The sequence below is a fragment of the Salvelinus sp. IW2-2015 genome, linkage group LG5, assembly GCF_002910315.2.
Source record: "Salvelinus sp. IW2-2015 linkage group LG5, ASM291031v2, whole genome shotgun sequence".
NCBI lineage: Eukaryota > Metazoa > Chordata > Actinopteri > Salmoniformes > Salmonidae > Salvelinus > Salvelinus sp. IW2-2015.
The window spans coordinates 25,276,700-25,295,948 of record NC_036844.1 but is presented as its reverse complement, the minus strand read 5'-3'; the positions used below and the strand labels follow the sequence as shown (position 1 = coordinate 25,295,948).

At 44.8% G+C, this 19,249-nt stretch overlaps 2 protein-coding genes across 2 annotated transcripts; one reads left to right on the top strand and one right to left on the bottom strand.

Annotated features, from left to right (window-relative positions):
• Window positions 1–5,865: 5,865 nt before the first annotated feature.
• LOC111964095 (ciliary microtubule inner protein 2B) lies at window positions 5,866–9,340 on the top strand. Its single transcript, XM_023987815.2, has 6 exons — window positions 5,866–6,898; window positions 7,501–7,724; window positions 7,822–7,970; window positions 8,517–8,649; window positions 8,780–8,992; window positions 9,145–9,340. The coding sequence occupies exons 1-6, from the start codon at window positions 6,834–6,836 to the stop codon at window positions 9,240–9,242; spliced, it is 882 nt and encodes a 293-aa protein (XP_023843583.1). The 5' UTR covers window positions 5,866–6,833; the 3' UTR covers window positions 9,243–9,340.
• A 129-nt stretch (window positions 9,341–9,469) lies between these two features.
• LOC111964094 (AP-4 complex accessory subunit RUSC2) lies at window positions 9,470–19,241 on the bottom strand. The gene is made up of 10 exons (XM_023987814.3): window positions 19,040–19,241; window positions 15,625–16,971; window positions 15,183–15,483; window positions 14,049–15,056; window positions 12,918–12,994; window positions 12,586–12,745; window positions 12,355–12,460; window positions 12,185–12,231; window positions 11,351–12,071; window positions 9,470–11,261 (listed from the first exon to the last, which is right to left on the bottom strand). Exons 2-10 carry the CDS (start codon window positions 16,909–16,911, stop codon window positions 11,162–11,164), a joined length of 3,807 nt encoding a protein of 1,268 aa, XP_023843582.1. The 5' UTR covers window positions 16,912–16,971; window positions 19,040–19,241; the 3' UTR covers window positions 9,470–11,161.
• Window positions 19,242–19,249: the final 8 nt, after the last annotated feature.

Here is a 19,249-nt window from a genome sequence, read left to right as displayed (position 1 = left end):
AACAAAAACATAAATGCAACATATGTTGGTCCCATGTTTCATGAGCTGAAATAAAAGATCCCAGAAATGTTTCATACACAGAMAAATCTTCATTTTCTAAAATGTTGTACACATATTTCTTTAAATCAAATCAAATGTATTTATATAGCCCTTCTTACATCAGCTGATATCCCTGTTGGTGAGTATTTATCCTTTGCCAAGATAATTCATCAATTTGACAGGTGTGGCATATCAAGAAGCTGATTAAACAGCATGATCATTAGACAGGTGCACCCTGTGCTGGGGACAATAAAATGCCACTCAAAAATGTGCAGTTTTGTCACACAACAAAATGCCACAGATGTCTCAAGTTTTGAAGAAGCGTGCAATTGGCATGATGACTGCAGGAATGTCCACCAGAGCTGTTGCCAGAGAATTGAATGTTAATTTCTCTACCATCCCTCCAACGTAATTTTAGAGAATTTGGCAGTATATCCAACTGGCCTCACAACCGCAGACCACGTGTAAACACACCAGCCCAGGACCTACATATCTGGCTTTTTCACCTGCGSGATCATCTGAGACCAGCCACCCAGACAGGTGATAAAACTGAGGGCAGAATTTCTGTCTGTAATAAAGTCCTTTTGTGGGGAAAAACTCATCATGATTGTCTGGGCCTGGCTCCTAAGTGGGTGGGCATATGCCCTCCCAGGCCCACCTATGACTGCACCCCTGCCCAGTCATGTGAAATCCATACATTAGGGTCTCATTAATTTATTTCAATTGACTGATTCCCTTATATTAACTGGAACTCAGTAAAATCATTGAAATTGTTGCATGTTGTGTTTATATTTTTGTTAAAATTGTTTTAGCTGAGCATACACCAAGCACTAATTAACCTACTGTGTTGTTTATGATTTTGTTGTCATGGAGGACTGATTGGGCTCATTACTTCGAGTTGAAAAATAAATGCTGCTCTCAGAATGGCATGCTTTGAGTTATTTGCATATAGTGCGTCAACAGTGAAGGGGCGACTCCGGGATGCTGGCCTTCTAGGCAGAGTTCCTCTGTCCAGCGTCTCTGTCCAGTGTCTGTGCTCATCTTAATCTTTTCTTTTTACTGGCCAGTCTGAGATATAGCTTTTTCTTTGCAACTCTGCCTAGAAGGCCAGCATCCGGAGTCGCCTCATCACTGTTGACAATGAGACTGGTGTTTTATATAATTTTTATATATATATATATATATATATATATATATATATATATATATATATATATATGACACACACACATAAATATACACACACACACATAAATATACACACACACACACATAAATAATATACACACACACACACACACACACACACACACACACACACACACACATATACATACTCATACATATATTATTATATTTGATTTATTTTTACTCTAACTACTGAAGACACGTATTATTTTTGTTTCCTGAAAAGACTATATAAACCAACAGTTAAAAATAAACATCCTGTTGCAGACGTGGGGATACCGACAGACATGGACAAGTGGTGAAATATATATACTGTACATTGCACTGGCATTACTTAATTTAAAACATTATATAATCATATCCTATAGCTAATGTACTTGATGGACATCAACGATACATAAAAACACATTGGTTATTGGCTGCATAAACTTGCAATATAAAAATATATATGGTACCTGAGTATAAATAACTATACATGTGCAGGAGACAATAAACACCAATATCCATAAATTGAGATGACTAAATAGATTGGCGTCCTGTGAATACACAGCTTTGTGGGAAAAGTGTTACAGTATGTATCCTCATTCTCCAAGTCTTAACAGAGGAATGTTACTTAGAACCAATGACTGTAATGTTGGAATATTCTGCTCTTCTCATTCTGGCACAGTTTTCCTTCTCCTGAAMAGCTGTCTCAACCGACGCCCGCTAGCCTTCTCCACGGATGAATGAATCTGTTGGCTTTATGGGGAAGAAAAATCCTCCACCAGAACTATTAAAGATTGCACGGATGGAATATGTAAGTCTTAAAACATAATTCCTCAATGCACAGTGAGCCTATGAGTGATTGTAAACAGAGGCCATATGGGATGGGTCCAAGTGAATTTTCATGAACAGATGCCTAGGCTAAGTATGTGCACTTCCCAGCTCCTCTGAGCACACTGTGCATTATTTATGCAACAGTGAATCATTCCCATTTGGCTGCCACGTTAGAGCAGCCATGGATATTTTTTCATAAGAGCATCACATAGCATGACACCACACACACTTTCCTCCAGGTGTCGCTGTCGTCTCACCTGGTTTTCTCTGTGGTCTCCCTCCTCAGAGAGCCAATCTTCAGCTTCCAGGTCTTAATCCTACTTCCCTGCTCTTTCTTTCCTACTTCTTCTTTCTCCTGGAGAGACACATAGATAGTTGTCAATATAGACATATATACAGACTCATGCAAAAAACATTTACACATAGRCACAAGCATACTTTCACACAGACATACTCTACACACACAAATACGAAAATACAGCTTAATTATTTGTGTCTATTTGAGTGTGTACAATTTGAGCAAGTGTGTGTGCAAGTGTGTCCATGCATACCTGCATGCTTGTGTGCATGAGTGTGTGTGCACGCATGCATACGCGTGTGTGTGCGTACATGCATGAGTTTAGTTTACATAATTTTACCTGCTTTTTGTCATCCTTGGGCTGTTCAAGCAGGTCCTCTATACTCAGGTACCGCCGTCCAGACTCTTCCTTCACCTTTCCTAAAACACACACAATTCACAACCCTCAGTTTCAACCCAAATAACCAACGATGACTCAGTATTTCCCAGTGTACACTGTGGGAAGTAAAATTGGAGGATCACTCACTCAGATATCCCATCATGAGTCTTGTGTCCGATGCTGACCTCCGTCGAAAATGCTGATGCACRTTACTATTATTTTTAAATGATTGGCAGGGTAAGTCCTCAACATATTCTTTAGCATTAAGTCGTCTTTCATTGGCAGAGCGGCCACCCTCCTCAGCAGCCTTGCAGTCACACTGGCTGTGTTGTGAATTCTATACAGATAGAAACAGCAGGTCAAATGTTGATTAATAATGACCTGTTATGCTGACTGTGTCAATTCTCACAGCAATCAAATACTGACTTATTAGAAGCTTTATCCACATGATTCGCTATTTAGACGTGACCCAGAGATCAAATGTCAACWTATCCCCTTACCCTGCTCTCCTGCTGCTCCCGGAGAGCCTCCATCTCCACCTGTAAACTCTGGTTATGCATCTGTAGCCTAGCAATCTCCTCCAGCATCCGGCACACATGCTCCAGGTACACCAGCCCTGGGGTGAGCCCCTCATACGCTCCCTCACACACATCATTCTCCCAGATCTGTAAAGGAAGGTAACAGTGCACATGGGAAAGTACAGTAAATTAACTCTGGCGTATTACTTCTCAAAAAATGTATTGCTCTGAATGGAATAGAATAGCAATCTAATGTTATGACTTCTGGGGCAGCATACTTTATATTTTCATTGCTGATTAGTGACAAAATAAAGTACAGTCATTAGGAGCATGAAATACTGTATATTTCTTCCTCAAAGAGAGCTGCGCTAATGAGGTGGCCTTTAACTGGCTTTTGCCTGCCTGATGAACACACAGCACCCTGCCTGAGTCCTACCGAGAGCAAAGACCTCCACGTATACTGACTAATATCCCCATTTGAGACGTAATGTTCCTGTATTACCTACTTCATTTCACCAACCATTGTCAACACTCTACATGACCTTTGGATAATAACATTACAAAAGAGGAATCCTTGGGGCGGAAGACTAACAATTTGTATAAGGATTCAAAATGATCTTGGCCAAAATCTTTAAATAAAGGATATATTTAAATAAAGGACCCAATGGGACTGCCCTCGCTTCCCATCTGACACAGAACTGTGACGGACAACACAGCAGACTGCTCAACACAACACCCTCATAATCAATCTGCCTAGGCAGCACTGCACCAGGTTGGCTCCATTCCACTCATGCCAGTGGCTGACTGCTCACCTGGACAGACTGGTTCACAGTATGACACACTACAATATGAACAATAACAACCCACAGGCATCAAAGGGATTCAGACAATGTAATTAAGTGTCTGTCTGTCTAGCTCTGTGTCTGTTTGTGTGTGTTGCAACTGTAAACTGTGATAAAGGGTAAAGGCTCATTTACACCTCCCTGACTTTCCTTCAGTCCACTGTAAAAACAGACATGGAACATAAAACTTTATGGACGATACACGGCTTGAAAATGACAATGGACTTCCGTCCGGCATATTGCGTAATATTTATTGGCGTAATAACATGTCGGTACAATCCAATTTGAATGTTTGTTCAATACATTTGTGAATAATATGTCAAATGACTACTAAAGATGTCCCATGTACAAAAAAACTGCCAAACAATCAGCTGGTTGAGATTTGGGGAAAAACTTGGCACTATTGATCACTCTGTCTCAAACTAGATTGCTTTGAAGGAAAACAGTCAGAGAATCATAAGATTGAAGTAAACAACTCCTTTCAATGTACACCCACCTCTGTGTCTGTCTGAGGAGGCAGTGTGTTGTGCTGTGGGGAGAGGCATCCTCTGTGCTGCAGCAGCTCTGTTGAGGCCTGTTCATCCACAACTGACAGACTGACTGTCCTCCTCAGACCAGCACTCCCTGACCTGTGACCTGCCCTCTGGTTATGGGTCACTGAGTGTGTTGAGGGTAGTGAAGCCATGTGACACTGCCGTCGTGACACGGCGTCTCTGTTTCCATGCCTCAGGACCTGCCGCCTGCCACTTGTGTCTGTCCTCCGCAGTGCCTGCTCCACTTTTCGGTGTATGACCACAGCCAGCTCCCTGTGCCCCTGAGCCCTGGTCCTGAGGCAGAGCGACAGGGAGGAAGAGGAGCAGAAGGATGGCAGAGAGAGGACAGGAGAGCATGGAGGAGAGGTAGAGGGGAGTCCATCCTCATCCCTGATTGAAGTTGAGACAGGATCAATAGCTGTATTACACATGGACACAGACGGAGGGGAGGAAGGGAGAGAAGCCTCAGAGCTGGTTATTAGAGCTGGGCTTAGAGAAGCCCACACAGTCTGAAGTGAGTTTGTGATATAGAATTTGAAACATCCTTGAAGTTCCGCCTATATCCTCATGGCATGCCTCGTCATCTATCATCCATCCTGTCACAGCGGTGATGCTGCATGCATGTGGAGGGCTGCGTGGGCACGGCTGTTCCCTGGCATATCTCTGTGGTCTGTGTCTGGGAACTATGACTCCCTCTCACCTGAGACCACAACTCCTCCCACCAAACACCATCAAACTCAGGTATGACAGAAACAAGTCATGACAAAGCCAAGGTGATAGCAACACTATGTGTCAGTCCCACATACTGACTGTGGGGCTTCTCAACCAGTTAGCTGCTGATGAAACATCCATGTTTTTCCTGAAAAATAAGATGATACTTGTTATGACATTTACAATAATACCTTACACAAGAGGTTTGGCATGTACTGTATGTGAGTGGGTAGGTGTGACATACTGTACACTGTAAAAAAAAAAAAAWAWMAACTTTTCAGTAAGTGTTACCTGAACTTAGCTCCAACATGAGAAAATGTAGACAAATTCAGTCAACTTAAAATAATGTTTTTGCTCAAATTGTCTCATATGTTCATTCAACTAGAAATTATTATTTGGGCAACTTACCTAAGAAAAGGCTGTGGAACTAGTTAAAAACACACAGTGCTTTTAACATTAGGTTTGTACATAGTCTACAACTCCAGAGGCTGTGCCCTATCTGAGCCGCTTAAAAGCATAGCCTCATAGTCTATCACTTATTTTAAATTAGGATTTTCACTATTTGTTTTGTGTCAGTGTACAGGCAGAATCAGTACCTGTAAACAATGATGTGAAATGCAATTTTCACTTTGGAATATGATGTTAAAAAAGAGGAGTACAAATGAGAAGTTCGATCTTTTAGCTGTTACTATTTTATTCTACACAAGGAAATATCCCAGCCAATGCTGCAATGCTGCTGTAATTCACCAGGTGTCGCTATAGACCAGTATACTTTCATGCCACAAACTTGATAACCTTTCAGATATCAAATTTTATTTCAAAATGAATAATTAATTAATCATTTCATGTATTTATGTATTTTCCCATAGGCAAATGTAAGATCTGATAATTAAAAGTGGGTGAAACATGTAAGATGGCAACAAAAAAAAAAAACAGGAGGGTTTGTGTAAAAAAAACAAAAAAACACCTGGCTATAGTATCGAATAAGAAGAAATATATAAAATAAGCCTATTGAATATGTGAAATAACTATTAGGAAGGATAGACTGGTTTGTTTAGTCAAATGACACTTGACACCTGTTTGACCATAAGGTGCATGGGAATGTGTGAGAGCGGTGCGTATTTGCCACTGCGGAATGAAGCAACAAGCTGTAGCCTACAGCACAGTACACAACAACAACAAGCTGTAGCCTACAGCACAGTACACAACAACAACAAGCTGTAGCCTACAGCACAGTACACAACAACAACAAGCTGTAGCCTACAGCACAGTACACAACAACAACAAGCTTTAAAATGTTGGGGGCAAAAGGCGAGCAGATGATCTTCACAATGGCAACAATGAAATGACGGAATAATGGATCCTTGACCTGGTCTAGACGTTGACGACATATCTCTGCGCACAGTCCACATCCTGACAACCATCCACAAACACCAGAAAGTGCGTTACTGTCAGCCCCCCGGCCACAGATCTCGAGTCCGGTTCTGAGGTACATACAGTACGGTCAACATGGAGGAATTCCCCCCAAAATTCAGTAAGGTGCTGGTGACACCTGATCCGCACTACATACCGGGGTAGGTAATTCACACTGCTGCTTTGCTTTTGTATTTTAGCAAATCAATTAATTAAATACTCCAATTAGATGTGTGCAATATTAAGCTTTATTTGTATTACATACATGGTGTGCTATGTATAGGGAAATTACTGCATTCTAGCCTTTTCAATTATGCATTAATGAGTAGGCTATTCGTGCGTAATTCCATAGATTTTATGCTTGCGCATACGTTTTTACTTGATTATTTCGCCCTTTCTCTCATTACACATAACATACATTCGGCCTACTATAGGCCTAAGGAATTAACATACACATTTTCACAAACCTACACGAAATGTCCTTGAGGAAGAAAGAGCAAGTCAGTGCCCTAGGCCATCACCCATGGCAACGGTACCCAGGAAGGTTCAACTCAGTCTGAACTTGCTGACATGAAGGAACACAACACAGCTCAAACTAACTACCTGAGCTCCATAGTCACCTTTCATTGCAATAAAGCCCGACTTTGATATGGACATGGTAATAGGTTTCAATTATTTATACTACTGTCAACATGACAGAGAATAAATCCAAAAAGCCTTGTTTAAAATCTAGTCAGAATCCTCACCACCTCTCTGTCCTCAGGTATGCAGGTTACTGCCCCCAGCTGAAGTACCACCTGGGGACGACCTACGGCCAGCTGACCGCCAAGTTGCTGTCCTCTCCGGAGGTGTCACGCTCGCGTCGCCTGGTCCTCCACACGGGCTGCTTCCCCTCCACAGAGACAGACACGGGCCCACGGGACGAGATCTGGAGGAGCCACCATGGAGAACGCAGGAATCTGGAGAGGATGATACCGGGCTACACTGGTAAACACACCGTTGCTCAGCTTTCATATATTAAGGAGAACTCCTTCTCTTCTGTAAAGTATGTTTTGCATTGTGTTGACTCTGGTGTCTTTTACAGGCTTTGTTCCCAAAAGCCAGAACTACTTCTCCCGTACGTATGCCGAGACGTGTCGCGAGGCCCTGTCTGAGTTTGACCGGGACCAGCAGAGGGTTCGCCTGGCATCAGCAATACCGCTTGTCAGCAACAACACCATCTCAGAGTTTAAAGTAACATGCTCTAATCTCTCTCTCTCACTTATGCATGCATGCTCGCCCCACCCACACACACAGGGTCATCCCTGTTTAATAATCCATGCTGAGATCCTGTGTCAGTGTCATGTATAACTCACTGTCCGTCTAAACGAGGCCAGGTGCACAACCTGGAGACCACTCCAATCATAGACCACCCACAGATTCAGATCAGTCATGGGCTAGATTCAATTAGATTGACATTCATATAGCGTTCTTTTGGTGGTGTCGGAGGTGGAACTGCGTTAGAGCTGTCAAATCCACAAGGGGCTCATTGCATTACTTTATYGCAGACACTGCCATTGGATGCAACGAAACCACACCGACTATAATCCAACAAATCTCATGCACCCGCATTAGAAGTTGATTGAATGATAAAAAATGTCACAATACCATGGGAGAAAATCTCCTTTTATAATCAAAGGTCTATAGTCTGGGATAGGGCCATTGGTAGGAGCCAGAAGCTTGAATACCTTCTCTGTCTCAACCATAGTGTCTGTCTGTCATTCTATCTATCCCCTCCAGCCTCGGAGACTGAGCACCCCTCTGACGGCCATCTCTAAAGAGCCAGCCCCCTACAAGACCATGGACCCCTGGAAGCCCAAAGGCTCTCCGTACTTCATGGCAGACAGCAGTCCACACAAGTACTTCATCTCAGGTAGGTACAGTATGCCAGAGGTACCATTTGAAATACCTCATGTGATAGTGTTTGCTTTAGTGTGCAGTACAATCAACTGTATAGGAGTCCCTTTGTATTGACTAGATCTTCCATTTGGGCATGTATTCAGGTTTCACAGGGTACGTGCCCAAATCTCGCTTCTTGATTGGGACGGGCTACCCCATCACCACCAACAAGGCTCTGGTTCAGTTTGGGAAGGAGATGAGGAGGGACCCCACCTTCCTGAAACTCCCTGGGGAGGAATCAGGAGCCCTGCCCCCCATCCCCACTGTCTACCCCTCCCACCGGGGACTTCTGCCCTCCTACACCGGCCATGTTCCAGGTGGGCCTTAACTTCTTCAAAACACTACAGTACCAAGCCTCACACACAGCTCTGAAATCTCCATATCTACCATCTTGATTATTATAATTGATCATATTATATTATCACATCAAGATCTAATCTTAATCAAGTCACCGTCAATCTGCCCACAGGATACAGGTTCAGGTACGGTCAGACCTTTGAGAAGCTTACCCACAATGCCCTGGGGCTGAGCGGCACTCAGAGGAAGATTGAGGCCAGAGCCCAGTAATGGAGGAACCATTCACCAGACAATCACAAGGACCAGGGTAGAGAACTGAGTGACAAATCCAAGGACTTTGAAATAACAGCGTCTGTGAAAAAGCAAAACTTTGGTCTGTGGACTATGTACATCCCAGGGTGAAAAATAATAATGGCCCAATTTTCTTTGTATGAGCAGAACATTTAGCAATATAATTTATTTTACAAGTGAATGTGGAGTACAAGTCACAAGATAACTTATTGATTTATCTTTATTTGCAAAGGTTGATTGTCACAGGGAACTTACACTCAGAGGGTGCATTCTTCTAAGGTTGTAGGGTAAGGACAGTTAGGTTGGGGAGGAAAGATGAGAGGGGTTTGATAAACTCACTTTCACATTATTGCAGAGGTTATAATAACCAAGTCATTCCTGTCACGCCATTTCAAACTTTATTTTTCTTAGCTTAGTAGTACTGGCCTATCAAAACAGTGTACACCTGAAACACACCATGATAGCTTAATATTGTGCAAACACACTCAATTTGGAGACTAACAGTTCCACAAATCTAAAATTTGATTACCTAAATATTTACAAAACTCCACTTCTCTATCATAAAAAACAATATATTAGGACATTGATGTAGGTAGAAGAACCACACAAAGTAGTAGGATTAAATCAGCACCTAATGACTCCTTGAACATACATATTGTCACGTTCCTGACCTATTTCTGTTAGTTTGTTGTATGTGTTAGTTGGTCAGGACGTGAGTTTGGGTGGGCATTCTATGTTGTCTGTTTCTATGTTGGTTTAAGGGTTGCCTGGTATGGCTCTCAATTAGAGGCAGGTGTTTGGCGTTCCTCTAATTGAGAGTCATATTTAGGTAGGTTGTTTCACAGTGTTCGTTGTGGGTGGTTGTCTCCTGTTTCAGTGTTTGTCGCACCATACGGGACTGTTCGGTATGTTTGTACATCGTCATTTTTGTGTAGTCTATTTTTCCCTGTTCGTGCGTTCTTCGTGTTTTATWGTAAGTTCGTATGTCTAGGTTTGTCTACACATTYGTTTTGTTATTTTGTTAGTTAATTCAAGTSTAGTTCGTTTTCTGTCTTAGTTGTTTGGTCGTGTCTTTATTAAATCATGTCATTTCACAAAGCTGCGCCTTGGTTCAATCACTACTCCTCCTCTTCGGTTGAAGAGGAGGAGGACTACCGTAACACATATATATATATTTTTTTTTACACATGCACAGAAATCTTACCATGCTAGTCTGGATTACCTCACAAACATGTATTGACTTTGTCTAGTTGAATATGAAGGCAACCTCATTTTGGAAGATAAGCCACTGTACAAGGCTGCTGAGTGGCATAATATTTGGCACTAGTTAACATGGCTAGTAAAGATTGCCTTTCTGCATTTTTTTGTTGACATTCCATTCGCACATAGAATAGACAGGGCATAGGGGTTGGAAGGTAGAGGACAGATTGATACTATTAGGAGAATAGGATGCTACTGTATGGTATACATGCAGTTCCATTAAATACTAATTGGTTTCTTATGGAGAGTCTGGAATGGTCCACAAGGCTTTCAGATCCTAAGGCAAGACTGTAGCATAGGTGGAGCCTCTCATTGACCACAGTTTGATTGACAGGTGCACAGGGAGAATCTATTGCATGAATCCCAATTCATGACAGATGAACAGAAGCACAATATAACTCAACATTGGAGAGTTGTTATTGCCTTAAAATGACATTTGGGTAAATGTATCACCCATGCTCAGACAGTAACAAATGGTCTACTGTGCTTTTCTGATCAGTGTGAGTGTGTTCTAGCTGAGGTGTCTGTGTGTAACACTTTGCACTATAAGACTGACTCAGGATCATGCAGTTGACATTTTTGGTAGTGTATCTTTTCTTCTCCCTGCCCCTCTCCATTGTGGTCCTGGGCCACTAGGTCTATGTTTGGTGTTTCCGGTCAGGCTGTTTCCCTGACCAGACTGTATGGGCCAACAGGCCCAGCTGAGAGCTGTCCAACTGCAGCCACTGTGAAGGTCTCCTGTAAGACAAGAGAAATACAGTTATTAAGGAGCAACTGTAATAACAACATAGGAACAGGTTAGCCATAGTTCAGTCATAAATGTTGACCTTTTCTGGGTCTGTGTCCCATTGGGGTTTTGGGGTGCCCTCTGTTTCCTGGCGGGGTGGTCCCTTCCTGATCCAAAGAGCTTGGCCCAGCGTAGCCCACCCTGGGAAGGGCTATCATCCTGTGGGTCTGCCGTCATCCTGGGGGTCCCCGGACCCCTTCCCTCCCTCCTGCCCTCCTGTGAAGTCTCCTCTTCTCTCCTCCCCTCCATCCCCTGCTGAGGCTCAGGGTGGATGACATGCTTGTAAATCTGTCCACATTCCACCCTCTCCGCGTGGGAAGGTTGTCTCTGCCAACACCCTGGAATAGCGGCTGACCACAGGCTCCTGCTAGACTCACCTACAGGCCTCACCTTCTTCTCCTGACCCATGGCCTTTGAAACCTGGGAGGACCCCTGAAGATGCTGTACCAGCTGGTGTGGGTCACCTGTTGGCCTGCTGTTCTCCCTGGGTCCATCCATAGAGCTATACGCCCCCTGTCTGTCTTCTCTGTCTCCTTTCAACAGGGGACAACTGGTCATGAGAAAAGTGGAGCATGGTGGAGCTTGTTCCTCAGAGCAGAGCTGTCTGTTGTGTAGCAGGCGGGGCTCCAGCAGCAGGTTGAGATCAAAGGGTAACATGGAGAGAGGCTGCAGCAGGAGGAGGAGCTCCTGGAACAGAGGTTGACACTGCCCCTGCGACATGGCGAGGAAACCCCATGGATGGTAGTGAGCTTTCACCACCTCTGGGGAGAGGAGAGTTTGAAAGCGTATGAGAGAGGGAAGTTTCAATAACATCCTTTTTTCTAATAACAATTTGGAGAAAAGGAAAAAATAGCCTGTCCTTTAATCTAAACACCTTTTTGGTTGTAGAGGTGATTCAGCCAGAATTCCAAGGTCCTCAGGCTAAAAGAGATAATATAAGTCCTTCATTTTACAATCATAGCATTTCATAAATCAATACACAACATTAGTACACAATGTGATATTATACTAAAAAATACCATCGGAGACTTGACAGGGACTCACTTGAGCAGGCCCATGATGAAGGCTCGTAGTTTCATACAGTGGCTGGTCAGCAGGGAGCACTGCCTCACCTTGGACAGCAAGCTGTGGAGCACCCGGGTGGTAGGGCCTGAGACAGGAACAGAGACCATCAAACTACAACCCCCATGAGCAACTATAGCCATAGCATCATCAGCATCAAACCTACCACAACCCCCCACACCATCATTATCATCACCACCATGCATTTCTGACCTGTGTGAGTGGAGGCCTCCACCACGTTCCAGGCGTGGTTGCGTCGCTGACCGATGATTAGGTCCAGTTTGTGGTCCCTGAGACCATCCTGCAGAATGTTCTGGATGGTGGGACACATATGCTCCAGAACAAGACCACCAATGGTGGTACCCAGCCACATCTGGAGAGAGTCGTACATTATCATATCATGATCAATATTTACACCGTAATTCTAAAATAATAACATATCTTTATGGGGGTTGATTCATCCTATCAGGACTACTGTCAGTTTTTGTGATTTGTCCGGTTATTCTAGTTCCTTTCAGATTGCTTTTAGCTCAGATGCACTGTACCTTTTCCCCAGGATCTCGACTGGAGCCAAAATGAGCCATGATCAAATCCACTGCCAAGCTCACAGGTTTCAGCAGACCTGGACAGACATGAAGAGGGAAGAAGCCCATCAAGAGTTGGCTCATTTCCTATTCTGTACCATGCAGGGGGACTGACATAAAAGACTATCACATTTTGATTCATTAACCAGAACCAGGGTTGGGACACATTGGTATACATGGTACATTTACAATGTGCAGGGATACTGGACATGATTCATGATTGTGAGGCAGTAAGGGTGGGTCTGGAGAGAAGGACACCAGCAGGTCTGGATGATGGGTGTGACTACATGATTCATCCACCATGGTGAAAAAGAAGGAAGGGAAGAGTAAGAGATACAATGCTCTATTGCTACTCTCCCCCATTCACTCCATTTCTCTCCTTTCCTCTCCCTTCCGCTCTCCTTTTCTCTCCCTTCCTCCATCTTGTCTGGCTCTCTCTAAAATGTCAGGGTACAATCTTCATGCATATTAAATCTGCCTAGTGCTCTCCCCTGCCAAGCGGACAGTGCATCACCTTGCAAGCTTTGCTTTCACAAGACAATGTGCATACAAGCATGTGATTAACATTTATATTGTTTGGTTATAAAAATGTGTGTCTTTATTGTGGCACAATTTTTTTTACATAATTCTGTGAATCATATATCCAGGGTATCAACAACATTGCACCCACTGCAACACACTCACTGGAGCTTGCACACTCTCACACACTAGATGTCTCAGCCAATCCTGTGCAGGGAAAGATAAAAATAGGTCATGTTTGAAAGAAACCCCCTTCAGGGTATTGAAGGCACTGCTACAGCAAGCTCTGCAGAGTAACAGACAATGCAGGATTCCAGTTTCCCATAATGACTGTTCAGAAGAGTCTAATTACTCTTCATCTTCAGATTACTGACACTGGTCTGCCTACCACACACATCCTCTTCATACATTGACATCACATTACACAATCCACATGAGATACTCTCAGCTCAAAACACCCTCAACCCCATACATGCTCACCTACATATAGACTACCTCACCAATCTACAGTATATATGAGATCTTCCATGCTCTAGCCCCTATACACAGATCAGGCCCCTTCCTCCCCCTCACCTCTCCTCTGCAGATGGCTGATGGACAGAGACTCGTAGGATGCTTCAGGTGACAGGCAGAACTCCACAGGTGGCCAACTGTCACTCAGGCTGAAGGAGTCACAGTGCTGTTGTTGATGCTGCTTCACACTGGGCCCTGCCAACACCAGGGGCTGCAGGAGGGCGCTCAGAGAGGACATATGGGCCACTGAGGAGAGAGCAGCTGTCCGGCTATAGTGAGAAGCTGCAGACCCAGCCTTAGGTATTGAGGTTAGTGGGCTTCTCTTGTGGGGCGGTAAGGGTGGGTCTGGAGAGAAGGACACCAGCAGGTCTGGATGAGGGGTGTGACTGGCAGAGGGGGACATGGTTGCTACATGGGAGTCAATGGGGCGGTCAGGGCTGTGGGTCAGGAGGACGGGGCTGGAGCTCTTCTGCTCTGGAAACCAGCGAATGAGATCTTGGCAGATCTGAGCCATGCCTTGGCTACGTTTGTTTGAATCTTTACGTTGAGACTGGTTTGGGCTACTGTGGGCCTGACCTGGGCTGGGGTAGCTTTGGTCTAGGTCTGCAAAGTGCTGGTCCTGGCATGAATGAACCTGGGTTAGTTCGGTATTAGATTGTATTGTGCTTATGTGAGCTTGTTTTGGACTGGTAAAAGTAAAGCCATGGCTACTGTAGGGCCTGTAAGGACTGGAGTGTGTCCAGTTGCGTCTGGACTGGAAGTGTTCTGGACTGGGGGTGCAGGTGGAGCAGGTATCAGAGCTAGAGGGGCCCTCCAGGAGGATGGCTCCATAGCTGCCCAGCGGTGAAGGACGCAGGTGGGTCAGGAGTCTGTTGCCTTTGCACTTGAACCCTGGCTGGGAGCTGGGCTTGGTGTTATTGTGGCTGATGTACTGGTCCAACAGGGAGCCCAGGGGCTGGCTCTGAGGTTTACCCGCTGGGGGAAGCAGGACGAAGGGCTGGATGGGCAAGGAGCTGGGCCTCTGAGCCTTACTGTACCGCACCACAGGGGTTGCCCATGAACACGCCCCTAAGAGTAGGAGGGGAAAGACGGAGGACAGGGGGTTGAACGTTTGCAAAATAGGAAAAAACAAGGGTTAGCTTCAGCTGAATCACAATTACTCATGTAAAAATGCAGACTGGCTTGTTTTCATACCCTCCTCCTCCGCCTCATGGTCTGGTGACACAGAAGGGTGGTTGGACACAGTGCTACTGCCTTGGTTGGGACTCAGGAGTAGGGGGGAGTGGCTGCTATTCTGGCCCAGGGAAACTGCCTCCTGGATGGGACACAGGTCCTGGGAGGTGTGGGAGTGGCTGGAGCTCTGACAGCTGTCTGTATGTCTCTTACAGTGTGCAATCTCAGCGAAGGAGGTGACATGTTGGGAGTCCCAGCTCATACAGCGAGAACGGTGCAATGGGCTAGCTCTCCTCCCTTCTTTGTCTGAGCCTTCTTCCTGCTGGCCATGGAGAAACGGAGAAAACTTTGTTTAGGAAAGTCAACCGTTATGAAAGTAATTCTGCTCATCATACATTTTACAAATTAGTCAAAACATGAAGGACATTTTTAAACATACTGTACGTTATTGTGGTAAGCATACCTGTTTGTTCCCCTGGCCCTGATCTCCCCGGGCCTTATTGAAGAGGACGTAGTGGCCCTCTGAAGTGACACTGGTGGTGCTGGACACGGCCGGGCTAGGCGAGGCTGACTGGGATGAGAGGTCACAAGTCACCAGCTTGTAGTACTTCTGGGTGGTCCCTGTGGGCAGCAGCCTGGCCTGGCTCTGGAGACAGGAAGTGAGGTCAGAGATCTCCAGAGAGGACAGGAGGCTCTGGGCATCGGGAAGGTAGATGTTACAGTTGGAGTCCAGCGCCTGCGGTGACCAGCAGGGGGCAGAAGGCCCCCCGTCATGAGGAGAGGAGGTTGTTCGGCTCCCCTGACTAGGTCCAGCAGCCTGAGGCCCCTGGGACTCCTGGGAGTATGGGTGCAGGTTTAGGAATATAGAGCCCTCTGCTGGCTGGGAGGACTGCACTGCAGGGCAGCTGAGGTCGTTTGGGGTGGCAGGGTTGTTACTTTTATTGTAGATGGTGCTGAAGTTGACGAGAACCCCATCAGAGCTGTTGCAGGAGGAGTCTGTGACATACTCTAGATGACCCTCAGAGAAAGACTCAGGGAAACATTTTGGTTGGCCATAGCTGAAGCAGTAGCCCTCATCACCACATGTGAACATATTATCTTCAATATCCACTGCTCTCTCCTGCTCCCCACAGTCCAACAACACAGTACTACCCTTGTTGTCATTGTTCTGCTGACTGGCTGATTGGCTAGAAGGTTTGGAGAACCCCCTCCTAGCATTATTCAGGGCCCAGTTAGAGTTCCCATGCAGCTGCAGCACAAAAAAAGGGTCTTCGTGGTATCTGTGCAGGTTATCTCCATCACTATCCTCATCATCTTCTTCCACCCCTTCATTCGGGAGGAAGGAGTTGTGTGACCGTAAAGAACCTCTAACTACAGGGTGTTCTTTATGTCTTTGGGAGATGGTCATCTGTGATGCCTCCTCTGGTGAGGATCCAGAGTCACACCTCCCGCTGCTGTCGCTGCCTCCCTCCCCGTCCCCCTCCTCCTCGCTCCGGTCCTCCTTGAGGCTCCAGTAACTGGAGGAGATGTGTCTGAGGCTGCTGTGGAAGGGCTCTCTGTGGAGGTTGTCCTGCTCGGGGAGGGAGGCGGCACGGGTCAGACCTACGGAGCTGGAGCACAGCCGACCAGGCCTCTTGGCAGAGCCACTGCACAGAGCTGCCTGCACAGGAAGCTGCCAGGGGGGGAGCTGCACCAGGGGGAAGTGACACGCGATCAGGGTATCCCCTGATAGGCTAGCAGTCCTGTTCATTCTCTCAGCTCATGAGGTGATGTTATTACTGCAATAGTCTCCATTCTCTGAAGAAAACACCTGAAACAGGAGGTGAGCATTAAATGGGCTATGATACTATGAAGCCTCGTGATAATTCTGGAGCCTATAGTCAGTCACACTACTACTACATCCTCTGCCTCTGGGCTAGAGCGCCATGATTCACTCAGTCAGCCGTGGAGGAGGAAGCACACAGCAGACTATCACATACTGTTCACACACACAAACATGTTTTCTGAGCCCAACTCTCATCCCCTAAACCCACAGCTAGTGCTTCCTCCCTGTAAAGACAGTTCTGAGCCTCAGCCTTCTATGACAACAGTGTCATGGATTACAGTGAGCAGGCTCACAGAGTCATTTTAAGAGATTTGGAGAGGGTGGGCTCTACTCTACTCCTGGCACTTTTGGAGAATTTAAAACCCCTGTCATTTTCTGAATTCTGTTAAATCATCCAAATAGTCTCATCTTGAGCTTTGAAGCTTATTTTCGTATTGAGGTCAAGTCACTATAAATAACTTTAAAGCCATTTTAAATGCAAAATGTTTGTTTGCTACATTTTTTGGGGTACAGAGTGTTGTTTATGAGAGGTGTTATCCTTCACAGCCTACCGTTCACACCCCATCTGGGTGTAATCTGTAAATCTCAGCAACATCTGGTGCCAAGGACCAGGGAAAGGCTGAAAGAAATCCTCAAAAGGTTTTCGAACAAACAAACATGTCAACAAATATCTCCACCATGAAAACCTATCCACAACTGTACTAATATCCATTATAGACACATTCATAAAAACCTCATATTTTAACTAGGCCTAAGTGTCTCTGTGTTTCACTTCATCTGTTTACTAGGGAAATACACATCCTCACTTGTCAACAAGCTGTTCCTGATTTGGCATAGAATAGTTGAAGTTTCTCTCTAATCCCATACAATAGGCATCGTATCCATGAGAACTGGAATTCATGCACTGACATTTCCTTGGAGCCTCTCATCTTTAAATAAGATCATTAAGTTAAATACCAGGAGAGAATTTCATGTGGAAAGTGGGCCATGCAGGCTGACAGGGTGTTGTTGCAGATGACTAACCACTGCACTGCATATTTGATATGCCCCCCGCGTCCCAGTCAGCACCCCTGCTTGCCTGGCTACTAATCATAGGCTGTGGTAGAGTGGAACACATATCAAGACATCACATTTATTTTTTTTATTTTTCAGTTTCTGTAATGTTTATTTTCCTGTAATGAACAGTTAAAGGGCTGTACAAAAGACATCCTTTTGGTGCTCAGATTAGAATAGTTTGGCCTATATTCTGTGGAAATGATTGTTGTAAGCACGGGTAATACGGAATTGGCAAGGTAATTTTAAACAAACTACATTCAGTCATTTCAGCAGAAGATTTATCCCAACATAGTACATCAGACAGAGTTTGGTCTCCTTCGTCACTACCTCCTCTGCTTAAAGGTTAAGGGTTAACAAACAGTGGAAGGAAAACTGTGTATATGTGTGTCCAGTGCACTAAATAGKGAATAGTGAGTTAGTTACAATGTCTCAGAATGCCTTTGAGGTTGTCATTCTAGGTCGCACAGCACACCTGAAAGACATCACATGAGTTACAATGTGACATAGGGTCTGCATGAAAGATGGGGAGGGCGTGTGAAATGGAGCGAGTGTCAAATCAAGAAACTGACAGCAGAGCCCAAAACGTGTCTCAGCACAGGTTCTAAACAGCGAATCACGCCAGTAGGCTACCAAAACACACACATGACCAACATTTGACAGTAGCACTACGATGTCCTGAAGACGTTAACATTAAACAAAATTCTAAACAAACACACAATTCATCTGAGCATCATGGAATAGACTATGCAGGCATCTCCTAACCTACATTTCTTTCTAACAGGGTCAAAACTTGCACTGTAATCCTCTCCCAATTTTACAATTTAAAGTTACAATGGATGCATAATATTCATATTATATAATTGAGAAGAGTAGGCCTAACGATATATTTTTCCTTCAAAATCTTCAACATAATGCAGGTGAATGATTAATAAGACATGCGCCACTCGAACACTGATGTATTAAATTACGTAAAACAAACAACATTAAACATACATACGGTTGGTGTTGCGGGTAGTTTTAAGGTTTCGATCGGTTATTATGTTGTAAATTGCGACTGCCAATAGTACCAACTGATGCAGGTCGGTTCTTCTTTCCAACTGTCCGTGCGTCGCGCTTCCAGTGCCGGTGAAACAGAGGCCAGACCAGGTCAGCGGTATATTTGCGTCACAACGTCTCTAACCAATGCGCAGAGCGCAGGACTTGTCAC

Coding starts and splice junctions, on each gene's coding strand:
- LOC111964094 (XM_023987814.3), bottom strand. CDS start 16,911: ATGAACAGGACTGCTAGCCTATCAGGGGATACCCTGATCGCGTGTCAC. Junction 12,995..14,048: donor CAGCCATCTGCAGAGGAGAG/GTGAGGGGGAGG, acceptor ATGTCTGTCCAG/GTCTGCTGAAACCTGTGAGC. Junction 12,232..12,354: donor TTCATCATGGGCCTGCTCAA/GTGAGTCCCTGT, acceptor TATCTCTTTTAG/CCTGAGGACCTTGGAATTCT.
- LOC111964095 (XM_023987815.2), top strand. CDS start 6,834: ATGGAGGAATTCCCCCCAAAATTCAGTAAGGTGCTGGTGACACCTGAT. Junction 7,725..7,821: donor GATGATACCGGGCTACACTG/GTAAACACACCG, acceptor TGTCTTTTACAG/GCTTTGTTCCCAAAAGCCAG. Junction 8,993..9,144: donor CTACACCGGCCATGTTCCAG/GTGGGCCTTAAC, acceptor ATCTGCCCACAG/GATACAGGTTCAGGTACGGT.